At 34.7% G+C, this 23,225-nt stretch overlaps 1 protein-coding gene and 1 long non-coding RNA gene across 6 annotated transcripts in view; both read right to left on the reverse strand.

Moving 5' to 3' along the window:
- LOC135130537 (diacylglycerol kinase eta) overlaps positions 1-21,399 on the reverse strand; it is a 408,323-nt gene extending 386,924 nt beyond the window's left edge. For 4 of the 5 annotated variants that reach the window (XM_064057935.1, XM_064057934.1, XM_064057932.1 and 1 more), the window contains exon 1: positions 21,212-21,399. In XM_064057935.1, the coding sequence (XP_063914005.1) occupies positions 21,212-21,355 (144 nt within the window). In that variant the 5' untranslated portion in view covers positions 21,356-21,399. The remainder of the gene's footprint in view (positions 1-21,211) is intronic. The other variant, XM_064057933.1, reaches the window with a different exon arrangement.
- On the reverse strand, positions 14,882-15,465 carry LOC135130548 (uncharacterized). The gene is made up of 3 exons (XR_010280812.1): positions 15,454-15,465; positions 14,963-15,133; positions 14,882-14,908 (listed from the first exon to the last, which is right to left on the reverse strand). It is a non-coding gene; the product is annotated as an uncharacterized LOC135130548 (long non-coding RNA).
- Positions 21,400-23,225: the final 1,826 nt, after the last annotated feature.

Raw genomic sequence — 23,225 nt, forward strand, 5'->3', positions numbered from 1 at the left:
TGCCTCAGTTATACAAGCTTTTATGCCTTTTGGTTCTGTCGATAGAAATAAAATATCTCACGACCGGTTGTCAAATGTTAAAAGTTAATTGTAATTGAAAAACGTTTGGTAGGTAAATTAAAAGACAATAACTCATTTTATTAGACTATAATCGATCACTTTGTCAACATGAAAAATCGTAGATTATCACTTTCCTATAAGAATCTTTAGTTGCAATAGTGCATAATTTTTAGTACCAAGGAATATGATTTTTATTTGTTATTTCGTTTTAATCCTACGAATTTATTTTAGTTTGTTTTTGTAACAATATTTATGTATTTGTTATTTTTTTGAGAAATTATTTTTATTTTATACTTAGTAAGTGGGATAATAGGGTTCCCGACGAACCACCCAGTAAAATGCAAAAATGATGTAATACAGTTATCACACCTAAAAGATATAAAAATAGTGCTTTTTTAATTTGAGCTTCCTCTGAAGAAAACTTCAAGAGCCGCCACTGAAGGTACATCATCAAGACGTCTCTAAACTTCCTATTTGACCACCTGCTAGTGAGTTTTATCCATAAATTCCACTATCTAAAAACGGCGCCAAATTTAAATACACTATATTCTCCATGTATTCCGTGAACGTACACATGAGTAAATGTACTATTGCCCCTATTTTTAAAATAAATTTCTAGCTGACCTTTCACTAATTGTCCTACAGTGACATTACGTATTATTTTTCCATTCCGCTCCCAAACGAGATTTGCAAACGCTGGAGAAAGCTCATCAAATACTTAAAGCACTGATATAAAAGCATTTTGAATGGGATAATAAAACGTCGCATCCCTTTCCATCGTTTTAACGCAAATTAGTCACGACTTCAATTTTTATGTTGGCAGCTGTTGAGCGTTTAACACAAAAAGTGCTTTCTGTGCTTTGATGCTATTAAAATGTTGACGCTGATGTTTGTATTATTTTATATAAAATAATCGTAACGGATAAACTCTGACATGGCGAATAAGCAGGCAATGCATAGGCAGTTTTTATTTCGTGCTCGTCTTCCATGAAAATTATTTGTGAAATTCCTAAAAACGCGCCGGATTTGCGGCATCATTATACAATTTTTAATAGAAAGATCAAAGAACTCCTTTATCAGTTTCGGTCCGTAGCATGTTTCATTTACATATTTAGCCACATCGCCGAAGCAAAAATTGAAACTGCGCCAAAAAATTACTAAAAAAATTCTTTAGAATGGTGTTCTGTTGGGTTTAGTTGAAGCCAATGAAAGCTCGGCTGAAAGTTGTTGTGGGTTGTAATCACGGAAAATGAATAGAAATAAATCCATGTACAAATAGAACATAATGATTTCGGTTTCTAGATTATGATTGAATCTACATAATTAACAGATTTCTACGAATAACTAAAAAAAGACACGTTTGCGTATCAAACAACAAACACTGAAAAATTCATTATGAACTTGTGATGTTATCTGGATTGTTGGCACTGTCCATGTCACTGACATTGCTGAATTCATACATTAAAAAACAACGTAAAAACTGTGGAAAGCCAGGCATCGACCCCTAAAAATTTATTTTAGGGTATTTGAAACCGCTGCCATGACTTGTTAAATAAGAGCTGTCAATGCCCTTTGTATTAGAAGTCTACATCATATTAAAGAACATTTTTTCCATTCTCTCTGGCTTTTGTTCCCTTAATTAAGGGTCAAAGGTATATTTTCCCCGAAGACCTGACGGAATATTTTGTAACAAGATTTAAAAAAACTTCTCCCTCATTAACTTATAAACACACCGAAGTCTGTTTGAACGTGTGCACAGTGTATTCTTAATTAGTTAATTATTCTATGTGCATCTCGCATCTCACGAAAATTCGGTATGCTACAGGTAAAAATAACGATTCAGGCCTTTAGGTCTGTTTAAATTACATTGAAAAACAGTACGTATCGTTGAACAATTCTCAGATTACCCGAATAAAGTTAGAAACTCTTATTTTATTTCAGCTTTACCCAAAACTTTTGGATAACGCGGACTTTACCTGGGTGAAACTAGGTTTACTCAATTTCCGGTTCTGTCCGTAACGCACGTGTATTAATTAATTACACACACGTGACTTGAGTGCAAGCTTAGAGATAAAACAGAATTGGCTTCACACTTTAACTAACAAAACTCAAGCAAAATAATAATCGTGCGTTTACTAACCAAGCAACATACGTTTAGTTACCGTCAGAACAAACAAGTTGAATTAGTCAGAGATGTTGTGACAGCAAACAGCAGAAATGCGAAATATCCAAGAGTAATTCCAATATTACATATGTAGGGTATTTATTCAGCCTGTTCACTTATAAATGATTGGTTAGTTAATTCCACTGTCATACTTAAAACAGTATTCGCGGGGGAATATTATTAAAAACGAACGGGTTGATTAACTAGCCATTAAGCAATGCGTTAGTTACAATATTTTTTTGATGATCGATGATCGAAATCTTTGAAAATTAGAAAACAAAAGTTAAATTATGCAACCAAATATACACTTTATGTCATTCCATTTCTATGTGCTATTATTATTATTATTACTTTGTCATGAGTGCTGTAATCTCGCATTATAAACGCACATATACTGCAGTATTTTTTAGTCGACTAGGAAAATCAAAATCCTATTAATAAAATTTTGATATGGAAAGTGATATAAAATTTCTACAGTGATGATGGTTGTCAACTAATTGATTACTAAACTACATAAACAAGAAAATGTTTGCTTTATTACTCCCACGTAAGCTAAGGAGGTATTGTAATCCATTCCATCGGCCGACTCCCTGCTCTTATATTTTCTCGACCTTTCATGACCCCTAAAGTACGAAAAAGTAGATCTTCCGTTTCCGTTTGTCTGTCTGTCTATCTACCATCTACCCGGATTTTTATTAGACCGATAAACGCCGAAACTACTGAGCCGATTGTTATCAAATTTTATAAGTCTACTAGAAATATCATGTAAATAGTAAAACGCTAACGAAAATTTAGCTAATCACCCCCACTAACAATTTGGTCATGTCCACTTATTACATTTCATAATTAACTTTACCCATTTTTACGAAGTACTTAGTATACTCCTATACTTGTGGTTTACGAATCTTATCTTGATTTTGTGTTTTATTGCTACATTTGTTTACTAACGCGCCTTGTTATTTACCAACATAATACTTACCCTCGTTACAACTAGCGTAGATCAACGGTAAAATTTCTGATTCACAGATCCAGAGGATGAAACTAGCTGGCGGCAAACATTTTTTTAACCAGATAAAATAAATTTAATAAAATTAATCACTCTTTCATTTTTTATTGATCACGTTATGAACGAGTCACTCCATTTTCTCAAAAATGTAAGAATACGCATGTCGTTATAAAATAGTGACGAAGTAAGAATTATAAATTATAATAATAATTCTTGAAACGACCAGAAAGAAATGAAATGTTTCGCACCATCACAAGAGCAGATTTGAACCACACACCCTTAAATCTGTCGAACACCGAAGAAATCCACACCCCCCACACAATAGACAAAATAATAAGTGGACTAAAACAAAAACAACTACATGGAAAATTCTACAAAGACTTAGAAGAAACTCATATCAACAAGAAGATGTCATTGATTTGGTTAAAAAAATCAAGTTTGTATGCCGAAACAGAAGGATTTGTGTTTGCTATTCAAGACCAAGTAATCAATACCAAGAATTATAGAAAATACATCATCAAATATCCGAATATAAGAAACGACTGCTGTCGCCTCTGCAAAGCAAAACCTGAAACGATCCAGCACATAATCTCCTCCTGCAGCATCCTGGCACAAACTGACTACAAAGCTAGACACTACAACGCAGCCAAAATCATTCACAAAGAATTAGCAACACTTATGAACTTAATCGAAGATACGACACCCTATTACACTTACATTCCATCTCCGTTCCTTGAAAATAACAAATACAAATTACACTGGGACCACACAATACTTACAGACTTAAACATTACAGCTAACAGACCAGACATCATACTTATCAAAAAACACACGAACGAAGCCATTCTCATTGACATTGCTATTCCTAACACAAAGAACATTATTCAAACATACCACACCAAGATTTCAAAAGATCTACAATTATCGATAGAAATGAAATCCATGTTGAATCTTAAAAAAAATTCAATTCTACCCCTAGTTATCTCTAATGTAGGTGTAGTTCCAAATAGCTTAGTTGAGAATTTAAAGTCTTTGCATTTGAATGATTCAATAATTGTCAAAATTCAAAAAGCTGTTTTGTTAGGAACATGTCATATTGTTCGCAAGTTTCTTGAACAGTCTGATCATGTCAGTCAGATTAGATTATCACCAGTAGGTCAGAGTAGTGTAGGTCACTTTCCAAGTGATGCGCGAATAAATGGTCGGTAGTTACGCTAGACTTTTGGGGATGGGGTGAGATAAGAGAATAATAGCAGACTAATTTGTATGCTGTAATTCTAGAATCTCGAAAGTTGTTCTGTTAATCTAATCAATGCATATCATTACTTGGTCTTAGTACCCGTAATGATAGAAGTCTTGCCTGAATGCCGGTCATTTCGCGGGTCAGTGGTGGGTCTTAATATTCAGAACATTTTGTTCAATGGACGCTTATTAATAATTTTAGTCCTGTGTTGTGAGACGATAAACTCATTCAAATCAAACAAATTTCTACGTAACATTCTTCCGGTGTATAAGCAATACCCGGGTGGGTTAGGTAGCTTTGTGCTTGCCCGCTACACCTTGGGTCGTGGGTTCGATTCCCCCCCGGCTCTAATTGTTGTGTATGTCCCCCGTTCCCCTGTACTTATGCCACCGGTCTGTAGGGAAACGTAATCTAATAAAAAATATATAAAAAAAAATATGGAAGAGATTTGAGAAGCAATTGAGGGAGTATGGGAGGATCTGGAGAATAACCATAACATGAGAAATCTAGTTCTGACAATGCCAAGAACATTAGAAAATTTAATTGAAGCAAATGGAGCTGCAACAAAGTATCAATTCTTTTTTGTTTTTTCTTTAAGTTAGGTAACCTGTTCAAGATTTTAATCATCGGTATTTGTTGAATATATTTTTCCACATTAATCAATTTATTTATCGATCAGTTAAATAAATTTAGTAATAGTTATTTAATAATGTTTTTCACTTTTCGGACGCTACACCACTGTAATAGCCAGGCTTACATTAACTTAAAAATTCAAAAATTCGATGAAAACGAAAAAACGTGCACTTCTAGGGGGCCACAACAGTACATTATATTGAACAAATTATTAAGAAATTAAAAATGCAGTTTAATAAAAGACCTTAAAAAGGTCACTTTTTGTGTGTACTTCGAAACGTTACTAGGAGTATTAATTTTTTGAGGGTAGGACATTTGCACTCGGGTCCCAGTTATAAACAGGTCATAAAAAATTTTCTTTACCTGTTAAAACGGACAAATGCATTCGATTTATTAAATTTGAACAGGTCATTTGCACTGTCTAACTGTATTTAATTTCGGTATTAAATTTTAGCTTTGTTATGAATGGAGTAGAACCACAGTAATAACACGAAAAAAATCTTTGCTACATACATCCAATAGAAAATGTGTTTACCAAAGAAATTTTCTGTGTTTCTCACTAAAATACAAGTACTTGAAAATCTAACATTAATGCCTGAAATGTTTAAAATCGTTGGATGCAGGATGAAGACGTGTTTCGGAATTAATTAATTACAGTTGCTGTTGTCAACATATTAACATAAATATCCATAAAAATAATAAATAATAATAATAATAATGTTCATTACTAACAAGGAAGATGAAAACTAAGCTTTCTATTACTAAAATAAGTATGTAATAAATTGACACTAAGAAAGAGTATAAATTAGTCCAAATTACATTATTATTTATTATTAAACTATGTGAACTGTCTAGAGTGCAAATGTTTAATTACTCATATTGCAAAATAATACAAAAAAAACTACCGAGTGCAAGTGTCCACGGGGATTAGGATTTTGTTGCCTGAGTAAGTACAAATGTCCATCGTGCATGTTTTACATCCGTTTTACTTTTTCCTAAAATTCAAGGTAGATTCATGCGATACTAACTGCATCTGCAAACACTAGCATCTCCACCCTATCGTAACGAGCTCAATATTATCATAAAATTTTATGAGGTACATTCTAATTTTTAAACCTAAACGAAACGAGTAGGTATACAGGGTGCCGCATCCAAGTCTGGACATAGGGAATTAACATGGCAAATTGTTGCATCGCCCTCATTTACTGTAAAAAGGTTTTAAAAATCGTATTTTGAAATTCGCGCCCGATCCGATTTGTCGTGAAATGTTCCGTCGCACTGTATCCCTAGATTTCATCAAAGAAGATGACTCTTTTAGTACTCCACACCAGGGAAGTAGCATATAATAGACTAAAAGGTGTCCGCAAGCGACTTTTTATGTAATAGTCGCCTCAACAAAAAAAAATCTAATGTATAGGGTGTGACGGGCCGGCATAAAGTCGGTTCGACATCAATTTGATTTTTATTGCCCATTGCTTCGAATTCAAATTGGCTAGAAGAAGCCAAGTTTGTGACCGTTGATCTTTTTTCGACAAAGCCGTGCTGAATAGGTGTTATGTAACACTTTATACTTGAATAAATTCTTTTGAATAAAATGGACTCAAAAATTTTAACGAAGTTGCACAATAAGCAGAACAAATTTCTATAGAAGTTATATCACTCTTCTTAAAAATTGGTGCAACTGATGCTGTCTTACACATATCAGGAAAAACAGTATCCGTTAGCAGGAAACTTGGTATGATATCAGTACCGGATGTGAAAGATTCCTTAAAAGATTTTAAAGCACTGATACAATTAAATTCGATAGTTGAACCGTGAGTTGAAATAGACTTTTGGGATTTAATGCGATGTATGCGCTGTTGAAAAACGTGCTAAAACTATCGACAATATCAACAGGTGAGGTCAATGAAGAGTTTTCATATTTCACAGAACTTGGGAGTCTCTTATTTTGTACATAGGGCCAAAACTTTTTCGGATCAGTAGAAATTTGGGTTTGAACATTATCAATAGAGTATTTATGAGCATTATTACATAGTTAGAAGTTTGCACAGTAATCTGACGAATTTTAATTTATTAAGGAAGTATTGGGTGTTGCGTTCTTTGAATTTTCTGTAATTTTTTTTTTTTTTGGCGAATACAGTTAATTTTATTAATTCTTGGCTGAACAAACATGGGAGTCGACGATTAGTATTATTAAAATTAACAGTAGGAACTGAAGTTTCAAATGTTTTATACAATATGTCTTAAAAAGTAGTGCATGCGTCATTAACTTTATTGGAGTTATAGATAGCCGACCAGTCCGTGGATAGAAGAGTGTTATATCGGGTGTCTGAAAAATGGCGAATTAACTCTTCATTACGTTATATACGGGTGTTTCGGGAGTCCCAAAAAAATAATAAAAAAAATCTTTATGATGTAGATTACAAAGAAAACGTAATTTTATAAAAGTAAAATTGGCAACACTGTAAGCACCTAATCTGTGAATATCTCTGGTTTACTTTTTGATTTCTTAGTAACGATGGTGACTGAAACCCACCTTTTAATTTTTTTAGGACAATAACCATTAAAAACCAGTAGTCATTAAAATCGTGCAATATTTGTTAATACAGGGTGCCGCATCCAAGTCTGGACATAGGGAATTAACATGGCAAATTGGTTTTTATTTTATAATATCTCCCCAGATCACTTTAAAGCTATTATTGAGTGATGCCTTTGTGGAGGTCGAAAAGGGCTATCGGCCAGTATTTTTTCACATCGCACCCATTTACTGTAAAATGGTTTTAAAAATCGTATTTTGAAATTCGCGCCCGATCCGATTTGTCGCGAAATGTTCCGTCGGACCGTCGAAGTTCGGCGATCGCGTCTTTAAATTAACCATGCAAAATCCAAATGTCAAAGTGAAATTAGAAATTATTCTCGGAAATCAACGAACAACTCAAACTGAATTATTTTATCCAGTGTCATGATTATTGTAGGACAAATTAAACGGAATAAATGCACAAATTGATCCATTCATTCGTCATAGTGCGCGACCCCGTCAAACGAGCCATCTCGAGCTATACTCAGGCCGTATCTAAGCCCGAGATGAAGACTTCGAGCAGCTGGTCATCCTTAAAACCACATCGGCAGCATTATGACATGTCATGGGAACCCGTCAAGCTAAGAATGTACTTGCGCTGCCTCCCTCAGTAATCACTGAACGACTCAAATTGAATTATTTTATCCAATGTGACGATTTATTGTAGGTCAATTTAAACGGAATAAATGCACAAACTGCACAAAATATTTTATTAGGTTATGCTATGTTCTACTGCGATTAGATGAAAAAGCGACGACCTGCCTGTTCTTCAACGGTTAATTTAATTAGTAGGTAATTTGGGTAAATTTCACGCTTTTTTTTCGAATCACTAAAGATTGGAAGTCAATTGATTTTACTTTCGTTAAGCAAGGATGGAATTTTTGCCGCCTGGAAGCATGTTCTTTACAAGAAATTTTTGGAAGAGAAATGTAGAACATTTCAAAATATTTTTCTCTATTACGAATGTGTTTTGGCATTCAGAAACTTTTATATTACTGATTTATTTGTTTATTGTATTAACAACAACAAAAATAAAAATAATATTTCACAAAACAAAGTTACACTTATTTTCAAAGGTGATAAAAAGTACATAAAATCAGGCGGGCACGACGTTTTCTAGGGATCTTATACAAATGGGATAGAAGAGTTTCAAAAAGCATCATGACAAAAAATTGAAGCCTGAGGACTACTTCTCACGTATGGAGGTTTACGTAGGAACGCTTGAGAGAATCTAGGCTGATGGAAAGTTTTTGAGGAACATTTGTTTTACTGACGAATGTTTATTTGGTCTTAAGGGAAGTTATAATCGTCAGAACTATCAAATTTGAGCAATACACTATCCTCACGTGGTTCATGACCATCGTTATCAATGGCGTGCAACTATCAGTGTGTGACTCAGCAAATATTTCCTGGGACTCGAAGGGTACGGCATCTGCAGCAGGTCTTTTACATGCAGGACCAAATCTCCAGCCATACAGTTCGCATAAATGTTGTTTATTTGAACCAGTATTTTCCCGCAATGTTGGAATGGAGAGTTTGCACCGCTCCATTGGCCTGTGCATTTGCCGGATCTAAACCCTTGGGAATTTTCTCTTGGAGATTTCTTCACGACCATCTGTATTCGAACAATACCAGCTATACAAACAGAGACGCGCTGAAACAAGCAATCCAGCAATATTGTCTTCAGATTTCAACTCAAATGCTGATCGACACGCGTAGGAGTTTTGAAGATCGGCTTACTTACTGTACAGCTGCTGAGGGTAGTCTTTTTGAACAATTCTTGAAAATAGTGCAATACTTCTCCAGATTCGTACATTATTTCATTACTTCATTCATCAACAATTGTTAACTTTTGTTATTTGTAGTTATCTAAATGGTTCACTAAAATGTTCTCTTCAAAAGCGCCAGCTGTTTTGATGGTAAATCTTATCATCACACAATAAGAAAAGCAAGCCCTCGCTTTTTCATCTAATCGCAGTAGAACATGGCATTTTAATGAGATTTTAGTAATAAAAACTCGACCAGCACCAGGAACATAACCTAATAAAATATTTTGTGCAGTTTGTCATTTATTCCATTTAAATTAACCTACAATAATCGTCATATTGGATAAAATAATTCAATTTGAGTCGTTCAGTGATTACTGAGTGAGGCAGCGCGAGTACATTCCTAGCTTGACGGGCTCCCAGGACATGTCACAATGCTGCCGATGGGGTTTTAAGGATGACCAGCTGCTCGAAGTCTTCATCTCGGGCTTGGATACGGCCTGAGTGTAGTTCGAGATGGCTCGTTTGAGGGGGTCGTGCATTACCACGAATGAATTGATCAATTTGTGCATTTATTCCGTTTAATTTGTCCTACAATAATCACAATACTGGATAAAATAATTCAGTTTCAGTTGTTCATTGATTTCTGAGAATAATTTCTAATTTCACTTTGACATTTGGATTTTGCATGGTTACCTAATTCAAAGACGCGATCGCCGAACTTCGACAGTGCTACAGAACATTTCGCGACAAATCGGATCCGGAGCGAATTTCAAAATACGATTTTTAAAATCTTTTTACAGTAAATGAGCGCGATGCAACGATTTGAAAAAAAAACTGGCCGATAGCCCTCTTCGACCTCCACAAAGGCATCACTCAATAATAGCTTTAAAGTGATCTGGGGAGATATTATAAAATAAAAACCAATTTGCCATGTTAATTCTCTATCTCCAGACTTGGATGCGACACCCTGTATAACAATTTAGCAGTATAGCCAAAGACAGGTAAGAGGTCCACTAATAGACGTATACTAAACCATTTAATCCTTCTATTCACCGAAACACTCAGGTTTTAAATACCATAATTTTCTACGTTGTAACCTTCAGTACTTATACTTGATCCGTGTATATCAAATTTTGAGTACTATCAACTGGAACTAAGGTGAACACTCCTAAATCACAAGAAGCATGCAGAAGCAATGTAGAAATTATTCAGTTATTTTATTTACTCCTTTTTGTTATTTTGTGGTAACTGCTAAGAATGGAAATTTCGTATATGTTAAGATCCTTACCTATACGAAATTGATTGCAACCAAATTACTAGATTTATATGGCCTACCTTTGTCTAAAAACATCCTGAACGGTTTATACATAGTTACTATTTATTTGCCAACGGTGTACAAAAGGTAAAGATAGAAGTCAATTTTCCTTTGTATAATTTTGATTAGAAAACCAAGGTTCCTTAGAGTTCACAGAACACTTCATTTTTTTATACGTGCATTTCAGTAACACACTGCATATATGTATATTTTTTTAGTTTCATATACTTACATTACAGTCACCATCAAGAGCAATTTGGAATCAATGTTAATTTCATTTAATTTTAATTTTTGTACGTTCGGACTTGTCACACCCGTTGCATTTTTTTAGAGCTTCTGCTTTTTCATTCGAGAAATTTGATGAACGCAATAGCTAGATAATCTGTTTTTTTATTTTGTATACCAATATTTAACTTGTAAATCTGTAAACCTGTAAACTTGTAAATTTTTATTAAAATACAGTCATGGGCGTGACATAAAATCTTATTTACTTATATCCAACGCTTAAAAATACTATAGTTTATTTTTCAATGTCAAGTTAAAAAAAACTTTTATTTGGGGAGTCAGTAAAGCTCCTATTTCTCTAGTGGAAAAGGATAGACACCACCCAACTTTACTCTTGGAATTTTCCTTATTCGGACAAGAATGCAGTTTTGATATCAATGACAATACTGATCAATGGAATTTTAAAAAAGCAAATTTTTCTTTAATGTATGATATGCTCTTAAACACCAAGTGGTCCTGTCTAAATAAGCATAAAAATACAGAGGATTCATGTACAAAATTATACAACAAATTGTATGAAATATTTAACCTTACGGTGCCAAAGTTTCGCAAAAAACCTTCGCGTACCTCGTTTTATCCTCCACGGTTTACTCAGCAAGTAATTGGATAGATTCAATTTAAGTCTGTTGCCTTTGCTAGATACAAACGTTACAAATCACCCTATTACAACAATCTATTTAAAAAAGCCCGTACGAGTTGTAAACTTCTCATAGAACAGAGCTATAGAAATTACATAACTAATACTGAAAATTCAATTTATGATGATCCAAAGCAATTTTGGACATTTGTAAATAGTAAAAAGCGCAGAACAAGAATATTCGGGTGTGTCTACCTCAATGGAGCAGAATTCACCTCATCCCATGAAATAGTAAACGCATTTAAAGTATACTTTCACTCTGTATATACTGTCGCAGGTCCTAATTACGTATGTACCCCCGAAATTAAACATGTATCAAATGAAGTGGTGACAGTTTCACATATTAGTGAAAAAGAGATTATAAGTACATTAAAACGTAGCAAAAACACTTTAACTTCCGGTGCTGATGGGATATTATGCAACTTTGCAAAAATGTTTGAATCATGTTTGTATAACATGGTACAACCAGATTTATTCAATCATCAAACATATTATCTCTCCTTACTAACATGGTTTTGTGAACCAGAGATCGACAATAACGAATTTGGGGTGCATTACGCAATTTGTTTCGGAAACTCTCGATAATAGAGGACAGGTTGATGTGTTATACGGATTTTACCAAGGCTTTTGACCGCATAGATTTTCACGTTCTATTAAATAAATTGTCAATTCTTGGTTTTTTGCAATCTGTTTCTAGTTTGTTATATTCATACATGACTAATTGGCAACATTCAGTGAGATATCGGAATTTCTGGTCTGAACCATTTGCTCCAACTTTGGGGATTCCTGAAGGTTCAAATTTAGGTCCTCTTTTGTTTTTACTATTTGTCACTGATTTATCCGACTTTATCAATAACGATAAGTTACTCTTTGCAGATGATCTGAAAATATACGCTAAGCTTAATTCACAAGATTTTTATATGTAGAATTTTACTTATGTTGTACCTTTTTACTTTATTTTGTTATTATAATGTTCCTGTAATTGGGCTACTCCCGTTGGAGAATAAACCTTATTATTATTGTTATTTTTAAAAATGCATTAAGTATTTTCAGTACTTCAAGTACATTGAAGTACTAGTTATTTGAAGTAATGTACTTGGATTATACTTCACGTACCTACACGTGTAAAGTACTTGAGACTTGAAGTACTTTTAGTAAAAATAAGTACTAAGTAGTTTACTTGAACACTATTTCAAGTACTTTGTATTTTGTACTTGGTACTTGAAGGAGGTACTTTTGTTTTTTTGGACAGCTCTGTTTGCAATATAATGCAATATTTTGGACGCTTATGAACTATTTTGACCTTTGGAATGATTACTTGTAGTTACTTGTATCACAAGGCCAGAAACTAGGCTTTCGCGTTTATTAGTATCGGCTTAACAAAAAAATTGATAAGAACTGATCAAAAAAATTCTCAACACTGTATCGAAGCAGAGAACGCAGTGGCAATTGTGTTGTGTTGCAGTGTATACGATGGGTTACCCCCACAGCAGCTCCAGACGAAGAATGTATAAAAAAATAAATAAAACAGTAATAATTGACGACGACCAAAACACAAAACTTCATTATGCTGCCGCTTTGGATAATGTGGAAGAAATTAACAAAATAATTGCAAGTAGGCAAAAACTGGATCCAGAAAATTATCTAGGATGGACCCCGCTGATGATGGCTATCAGAAATGAAAATGCTTCAGCTGTGGACACCTTGTTACTTCATGGAGCCAATCCAATTAAGAAAAATAAATTTGGTGAGAGTTTTCTTTTTCGTTTTGTCTTGTGGTCATCAATGGTCTCAAATTTTAGGTATCAGCGCTTTTTTAATGAGTGTGGCGTGTGGCGATATCGCAATTATGGAAAAAATATTAAACCATTCGCTCTCTAGGGGCATATCAAAGCAATGTTTGGAGAAGTCGTTTTCGCCAGTGTCTTTGGCGATTTTATGTGGACACAACCAGATGTTGAGATACTTGCTGGAATTATGTTTTGATCCTAATGCAGCAACATCTTTAACAGGTATGTGTTATGTTAGAACATCACATTAAGTTTCTTTGAAATAGTGTAAAAAAAATTTGAATTTTTTTTGGAGTTTTAAGTTTCTTGATTTTTAGTTTTTGACTGTTTCGTAATTATTTTCAAATACACATTTTGATTCTTTATAGAAAAAGAGAGACAAGTGTTTTTTGATTAATAAATATTTAAATTTTTTTGTACAAGTGGCCACAATTGTTTATTTTTCCGGTTTTCTCCATATTTTAGGCATCACTCCACTAATGTTCGCTTCTGTTTTGAGAAAAGAAATGGCAGTTAAAAAACTCTTGCAGTTCAAGGCCGACATTGATAAAAAGAATCACTTAGGAATTACTGCAGGCGATATTGAACAATACCGAGGTAACGGCATCGAGACCTACACGGGCGAAAATGGACCACAGGCTTTATTTGCTATAACATCTCACCTCCAAAACAGCCCCCACTTACAACTAACTCCATATCCAGAGGCAAGGATTAGGAAATCGTCCAGTCCGCAATCTCCAAACATGATCTACACTCCCAAGTTCTCACCGAACATCTCCCAATCAATGGGACAACAGTTTTTCGGTCCTGATTTTGGTACTTGTAGTCCCAGTCTTCGTATATTTTGCGACCCTTTTTTAAATGCGACCATTTCATGTCTGAGCAATGACTCGTCGTGGCTAGGAGCGGAAATATGCTATCCCGAATATGTGTAATTTTTGTTTTTTGTATAATTTTTATTTTCCTGGTTACGATATTGTGTGTTGTATCGTTTTTAAAAATGTGTTTTATAATGTGATTTAATCAATGATTGAATTTTAATAAAATATTGTACATGATTGCAAGGACTATTTTTAGTATCTGGTACTTGTTCCGCAGATTAATCTCTTAAATCGACACTCGTATAATGTCTGAAGCTATTATTTTTTAAAAGTGATTTATTTTAAATACGATTTACATTTTGAACTTAATGTCTTATGATTATTTATTTTTCTTAAAACGTTGTGTTCGAAAAGAAAAATAATAATACCATGACAAGTTTTATTCATGAAAGTTTGCCGAATTTTTTTCTTCCGGAACCAATTCCAGTTCAAAAAATTAGTCGTAGATTACTTCGACAGAACTTTCCTCACCTATAAAATACAGCTTATCAAATCCAGCTCTTTCGAAAAATTAAAAGACTTGATTTTGCGAATTTTATTGTCTTAACTAAAATAAAAATGTGTATTTAATGTTTGAGTAAAGGTAAAGAAACGTGCTAACCGTTTGTTACAACTGAGTTTTTCTATTAGAAAATTTTGTCTTGATGTCATCCACATTTTTGCAAGGACGGTCCATCAGTTTGGATAGATGCATTGTAAGTCTCCCCAACTATCAAATTTTGAGAAAATATTAAAGTACCAAATTTCCCGACGGACTCCATTACTGTACGTCCTTGAAAAAAAGAAAAAATTAGTTTGATTGGAATGAGTTTGAGATGACGTAATCAGTTTTTTGGGGTTGATAAGCAACAAAACTTCAAAACGTCTGTAAGATTTGTAACTATTCAGTTTTTTAATTTTTTTAAAACATCCTGTATAATCAAATCCAAAAAATCTGAAATGAATGATAAATCACATGTACAGACTCATCATATTTTGTACATTTTAGATAGGATTTATTCGGCAAAATTTTGAGCAACTTTGATGAGACGCTAACAAATTTTTAGTGAGAGTAAACAGAAAAATTTTGGTTTATTTTTACTAGATAGGTACATGTCGAAAATCGTGAACCACACTTTACATAAATCACGTAAAAAGCACATTGGTTAATTAAAACTTAAAAGTTGATACTTCAGCTACGGGTAACAGTGGTCAGACTGATGATAATAAGAAACTAAAAATAAACTCGGATGCCAGCACCCACATCTAATAAAAGTCAACTTTGACATGTCACACTAAAATCATAGCTACACCAATAGAAGTTAATAACTCAACACTTACTGATGAGTGGGCAAATGCATCATAATTTCCGTTTACGTAACATCTGGAATATTTTGCTTGTCATAACGACATTGAGATATATTTTGGTGGTTTACGCGAAATTTGAGTCACGTAAAAAGCGTAGGTCTCTTTAACTGAAAATACCGAAAACTTGGTGTGCCCCAACTGGGTGTCATGAGTAAAGAATCTGCTAAAGCATTATTAATTCTCTCAAAATTTGCAGAATTCATGTTACCTGTCCCTGTAGGAGACAATGGCTGTATGAACTTTACATTTTTGTTAGCATTTTATTTTTATTATTCTTTTTGCTGCATAAGCAAATTTAAACACTATGAATGTAAAGACAAATCGTAAGTAAAAACTTAGAGAGAATTTGCACATTTTCGATAGGATTCATTCGGCAAAAATTTTAAGGTGACTATTTTTGGAGGATAAGCAAATGTATTTTCAATCAAATTCATTCGGTTTTGCATAAATTTTGATTAACGATTTACCAGGACTACTATAACCTTAAAACGGTTGCAAGATTTCAGAGCATACGGTTTTGCGGTTTCAAAGTTAAATTGCAAAATGTTATACAATTTTTTTTCCCCAAAATTCTGGATGTCTAAGATGAAAACGCAGCACGAAATCATACACCCCAAAATACAATTGCAAATTTTGGAATGACGTCATCCCATTAGTGGTGGGGATGATCAGCCAACATTTGGTTGGCGTTTTACCATCTATACGCTATTCCTAATACGCGTATAAAATTTGAAAACAATTGAGACGATCATTTCGTCTAATAAAAACTAGTACAGACGACAGACAGACGGAAAAGGGAGACCACTTTTTTCGTATTCTAGGAGTCTTCCAAGTCGCTCGATTGACTCGATTACTACTTCCTTAGCTTAGGCTCAGGAAGTCATTCGTATGTATATGTGTAATATCCTTGGTCGGAAATGATAGTGACACAGGTGACAAACATACAAAAGCACAACCTCAGTAAGCAAAATTGTTTCATATTGATTTCACAATTGTCGCTATCCTCTCTCATTAGAAAATTGCAAAAATAAGCAATTAGATCTTTCAGAAAATTTGTAATCACTGAAGATAATGCTCTCTTCTAGGGTTTAGCTTTGTTCAGAAAATGTGCATCATTATGACCTGGTGGAAAGCTTTGTTGAATTTATTTGGCATAAAGGACGAAGGAGAGAAAAATTCAGACCTTTATCTATTTTTTTTTTTTTTTTAATAGACGAAACTTTCAGAAAAGGGTTTGAATTTTACTCTCCTACGTCCTTTATGCCAAATAAATGGTAAATGCACTTGGCCTTCTCAAGGCATTAAGTTTTAGGAGGTCCTTCCAGGAAATGGAGGATACTTCTTCAAATCAAAGAAATTTGCATATTGGAACCCTTGAACAATTGCTTTACAATATACTAAGGATTTAACAAGCAAGAAGTTAAAAAATTTCGAAGCAGTTTCTACTAAAGTCACTACATCTATTGTTACTTTTAGAAAGTATGGCAAATTACCTGTGGTCGGAGTTCGACAGAGAGGAACTTAACCTATGTGCTAGACAAAGATAACGCGATGCTAGTAATTTTCTTTACAGAATGCAGGAGCTGTCAAAGAAAGTTTGGTGTTTTCGATTTGAGGTTAGGGCAGATTGTACCAGAATTATCGAGTTAACGAACCGAAAAAAACTATTCCAGTCCCAAACTAACTCCAGCCCTATACAACTAGAAAGCGTCACCGGCAACAGGCAAATATAGTCTTGGAGGACGTGTGACCAGCAAGGCAATTGACAGCCAAATGACAGTAACAGGATCGCCATACTGGAAGCAAAAAATACATGCTGTCGCAAACACGGACCATAACAAGGACAGAGATATATATCTATTTCATAAAAGTAACTAATTACCACACATTTCAAGATCGAGTCAAATTAGTTTCTACGGCTCAACAGGGTATGACCTGAAAATTTTGCAGCCTTTGGGACCACCAACTTCTGTGTTTTAAACTAATAGTTTTGTTATAAGCAGAGTTAGGCATAGCCGAAGTGATGGGGAATATTAAACACAACGCGCGACGTTAGGCGATAAATTTGGCTGACCAACTGTGCACTCTCATCCTCAGTGGCGTTTGATGCAGTTCAGGGTCTATTTGAACAAGATTTGAAGATTTGAATTGTGATGTTGAACAGTCATTTTTAATTTTTAAAGCAATTTTAATATCTAGGAGAACTCGTATAACTGAGGAAAACCTAGAAAAAGCAGTAATTCTTATTTGAAATTCCCAAAGTTGTAGCCCACGACTCCATAACGCTATCCCGAAGACTTGTTATAATAATTTAAGACTGGTCAGATTTTCAATAAAAAAATTATTAAAATTGTTGTTGACATTAATTATTGTTTTGATATTTATTTAAATATTTATGTAGACATGGCTTTGTACTGCAATATTCAGTGACTTATAAATATTTAATAAAAATAAACAAGTTTCGTCACATGTAAGTAACACTACTTATAACACTGCAAATTATTATTTTTCATGTTGGTGCATGCCTCAGTATATGCAGAATGACCTTGAACTATTTTGAAACAATTTTATTCGTTTTTTTGTTGTCATTTTTTAATTTACATATTGTGCCATTGATTTAAGACTATAAATAAATAAAAAAATTATTCATACGGACTTAAAGGCATAACAGTACGGTACGATTTTCGTCCCGTCGGATTACCGTCAATTCGGAAGTTTAAGTTATCTACAAATTTTTGGAGTTTTTTTGGTGCATATATAATTAACCATTTTCTCCATATTTTATAACTATTAACAGATAGCTGACTATAAAAGTGCTATTTTTTTTTAGTTTTTTATCAAAGTCGTCAATTTCATTTAGAGTTTTGGGATCACTTTCATTTATTGGAGAACGAAAAATATACATATGTTTTAAAACAGGACAGATATTATACTCGTACATGGTATTGCTATTATCTGTTCAAAAATTAAAATACTACTCACCCGGCAACATAGTACGAAAACTCAACCGACAACATTGACTAAAGAGATTTTTGGTGCCAAGATGTGCTGTCAAAAAAATTGAGGTTATGATGATTATGTTTTTTGTTAAAAAACACATTGTTTTTGTTTATTTTATTTTGACATTTTTGTCATGAAATTTCAAATTTAAAGTTTTTTGTACTACCAACTTGCCAGTGTAAAAATAAGCCCTAGAGGGGTTTTATTTGGTACCAACATAGATAGAACTCATTTTGCCGAATGATATACCCTCTACCCTTCATTTTCTTAGAGGGTATGTTAATTGGCAAAATCGCTCTTATTTTAGCAGGTACTAGCCCCGCCCACCCACCCTCTCTTTTCTTAGAGTCTATCTCATTTGCCAAATCAGTTTTATCTTAGTAAGTACTGATGACTAACTTTTACAAAAAATTACCAAAATTTGGAAACATTACGAGCTTACTTTTAAAAATCTTCTCTAGTGTTTATTGGGTTATGCTTTAATGTCTGTCTGTCTGTCTGTCTATCTGTCTGTCCGTCTGTCTATCTATCTGTCTGTCTGTCTGTCTGTCTGTCTGTCTGTCTGTCTGTCTGTCTGTCTGTCTGTTTGTCTGTCTGTCTGTCTGTCCGTCTGTCTGAATCCATTATTATTAGACACGTAATCTCCGAAACTTCTGGATTGATTGTTGTCAAATTTTGTATGTATGTTAGAAATAACATGCAGATGGTTAAATACTAGCCAATATACAATATTGCTGCTTTAAAAGAAATTCCTAAATAAATCATTTGGTGATGTATCTTATTAAATATATGAGTCGCATGAATCTATTTTGGGCTACAAATAATCTTAGGCCATCGTTCGCTGTATTCCATTCAAGAATATTTACTAAAATGGATACTAAAATTAGGTTTTTCCGTCAAGAATACCCTTTAACTAACGAATAACAAAAATATCTTTATTAATTTTTTAACATGATCAATATAAATTTATCAGCCCAAGTAGGTTCTCAAAGATGTTCCAGAATGCATAAACTTAATATGAAAATTATTAACGATGTCAACATAATGAGCGTATAGTGTCTTCTGAATTAGCTGATTACTAGCAAACTGATTAATCACAAATTTGACGATTCTTATAAGCAGTGCTGCAATCTCCCAATTGAAGTAAAGTGTGTTTTACGGCGAGTAGCGGGGACGCTTTGAGGTGGTAGCCAGTGCGTCTCTAGGAGTGTTTACAGCTAGTAAAATAACTAGTTCTATATTACTATATTACTTCAAATACTAATACTCGATGCCCTCTTTAAATTTTCAACCACAGGACCACAGAATTGTGATCTGTAAATGTTATATTATATTGATATAGTCAAAAAAATATATATATTTGTAATCAAAGTATCGACGTGGCAGCAATGGATCGAGCGTATGAGATATTATTCCGCGCGTTGCTTATAAGAGATGAAAGTTCGAAATATAGACAGTTAGTTTTGTATTATCAACAAACATTATGAGAGTAAAATTAATATCTGTGTTTGGTAAGTCATTAACAAAAAGTAGGAAAATCAGCGAGCCCAAAACTGAACCTTGGGAACAACTAAATGTACGTCGTACTTTTAAGAGACACTACCAATCTTACCAATTAATTTCCTGTCAGAAACATAAGATCTCGCCCAGATATGTAACGTTCCTTTGATACTTAAACGATATAATTTTTCTAACACAGTGATGCGGCACTTTTTACCGATCTGTCCTGATCGGAGAAAATATCGTTTTTCCATTACTCTGGTATACTTAACGGATTACAGGCAGCTTTAGCATCGCACCAAATTAAAAAAAAATCGATTTCATGAGTAATTTCCAACAAAAGGAAACCGCGTAAATGCGACTTTAAAACCACTTTCCGGCGTCCGAAGTGCGTCAAGTTGGCAACACCGTGTCCTTGAAATAATAAATTTAGGTCATAAGGTCAACGCCCTCGCTCTTTCGTCGCACCATCTCCCACACTCCCTCGCATCAGGTAATCAGAAAGATCTCGCAAGTCTCACACAGCCCCGTCTAATAATACATCCAACTTGCCGCTTGCTATTGATCCCGCAACAAACGTCTACATTATCGCACTTATGTTTCCCTATTAAAGGTAAAACACCATTAACAGGTGTCTAAATGTGCCACCGACGGAATAGCCACCTGTTACGCTCTAACAGCGGAAACGCCTTCGACACCCATCGAACGCAACATCGAGACGTGCACACAGACCCATACGCCCATGAGCGATGGGCAAAACATGCTACAAAAGGGCAATCAAAGCACAAAGCCGCCCGGAGACGGCGAGTCATTGTTCGGGCGACAAAGGGCGAAAGAACGGGTGGGTGAGCGCGAAATGGGGCGCGGGAGCGGCGCCCAGCACCACGCCTACTGCGACCGGGCGAAAAACCCAAAACACCCAGCGTCGTGCCGGCCGCGGCGGGCGGAAGGGATGGGGGGCGAGCTTTGGTTTTGGTCCGGGGAAAGCACAGGCAAGACCTACCGAGCACTTTATATCGCGGTTGGTCGACAGCCGCCGATGGAAGGATTTGGCTGGCTCTGTCTCGCCCTCACTCTCCGACGAGTCCTCGCCGCCGCCCGGAGACCGTCCACCCAAATTCTTCGCACTTTTACCACCCGACGCCATACTACAATGCCGACATTTTATTTCTTCTTTATTTATAAACACGACGCCCCGGGAGTCACTGGGCGGGCGGCAGATGGCGCGATGCCGCCAAGGACTGCAGGTTGCTTGGACGCGGATGGCGCGAGGAGGTGGCGGCGGGGCCGCTGTGTGGCGTTGGACGCATGACTATTGCGGAGAATTGAAACAAAAGGTTTAATTTTACTCTTCGCTGGAAGCAGCGGCGCTTTGAGATTGCTCTCATCAAGCCAATTTCGCACAAAACGACAACATTGTTTACTTAAACAATTTTTTTTCTTAAACTAGTATCATTAACATTAAATCTTTTACATACAAATAGCAAATTAAAATTAGTCTCACTTATGTTGTAGTCCTGTTGCAAATATTGATTTTTAAAGTAAATACAAGTATATGATATTTTTCGCTGTCATAGTTTTGAAAACGTTAATTTTTGTATTTGTTTCAGACATTTCGAAAAAAAATCCAATTGAGTATATGCAGGTGCCAAACAATATAATAGAGACTTCAATCATAAATTCTTCCAAAAATTTCAAGACACGAATCTTGGAAATATGTTTTATCTCTCTGTATTTACTGCATGAACCTGGTTCCCGGCGCCTCCACCATTATTGTTAGCATAATTTTTCATTTACATGTACAAGTAAGAAAAACAGAATTCGTTAAAGATTCTCAGACTCGACACTGCGTTTCAACTTACAGCACAAAATAAAGTCAACGCTATGTAAATTTTTATCTTATCAGCGATCATTAGAGAGATACATTAGAAAAATGATCGGTAAAGAAGATTTTACATCAAATATGTTCATTGATCTTATGTGTTCTCCAAATATGTTTTACTTTATTTTTAGTTTCTGTTTTAACATTTTTTGCAATACTTGTTTACATTACATACAGGGTCGCTAAAAAGTGTGGAAGCAGTTGAATATTGCGTGAATGCTTTGTTAAATCTTTTTGAAATTTGGGCTGTCCTCAACATGGTAAAATAAATTGTCAAAATATAATATTGAAAATCATCTAGCCTTGACAATACCATCTCCTGTCATAGTCTGCGTCAAACTCATTGTAAAAATGATAGAACTGAGGGTAATTAAACTGAAATAAAGATCCAGCGTAACAGATTGATTTAAATTCTGTTCCCAAATAATTTACAAAATATTCTAGAAACAACAATACTCCGATTTAATGATTGTAAATAGTGAATACCAGTGGCGGCTCGTGACTGTCTGATGTGGTGAGGCGATGATAGAAGTTTGACAATAATAGTAATATTACTTGGTCTTACTAGTTAGTAATGATAGAAGTCTTGCCTGAATACCGGTCATTCCCGGGTCAGTGGTAGGTCCTAATAATAATAATACTAATAATAACACCCATAACACATTGAATCAACAATGTTTTTACAAGTCAAAATTTTGTTGAAAGTAGCACTTTCTTGGAGGGATTCGGGAATAGTTGTTGAGTTCTTTTTTAAACGTTTTAAGCCCATGAAATTTTTAATGTGTACTTTGGAACTTTCATGTAACTTTGCACTTCGGATGAAATTCTTTAAATCGTTATACCTATCCCGGGATGTTGTGTAAATATTACGGCAGAGCCATTTATATGTTTCGTAGGTACCAAGTTGATTTAAAAGACTTGGAGTACTGACGATTCTGTCGCTTATCAATGGAAGTTAAATGAATTAACAGTTTTGACTGGTCAATATTTAGCAAAATTTGCCGACGTTCTAGCTCGGTTCGCCGTAAAAACGGCGTTTCAAGAAGCAACATGACGATGTCGTACTCGGGATTCATTTTTCACTCACTTGTACCTATGAAAGAGACAAAAACACGAAACATCAACACGTGGGTTT

The sequence above is a fragment of the Zophobas morio genome, unplaced genomic scaffold (assembly GCF_036711695.1).
Source record: "Zophobas morio isolate AGI-343-1 ecotype UQ-CSIRO unplaced genomic scaffold, CSIRO_AGI_Zmor_V1 ptg000017l, whole genome shotgun sequence".
Taxonomy (NCBI): domain Eukaryota; kingdom Metazoa; phylum Arthropoda; class Insecta; order Coleoptera; family Tenebrionidae; genus Zophobas; species Zophobas morio.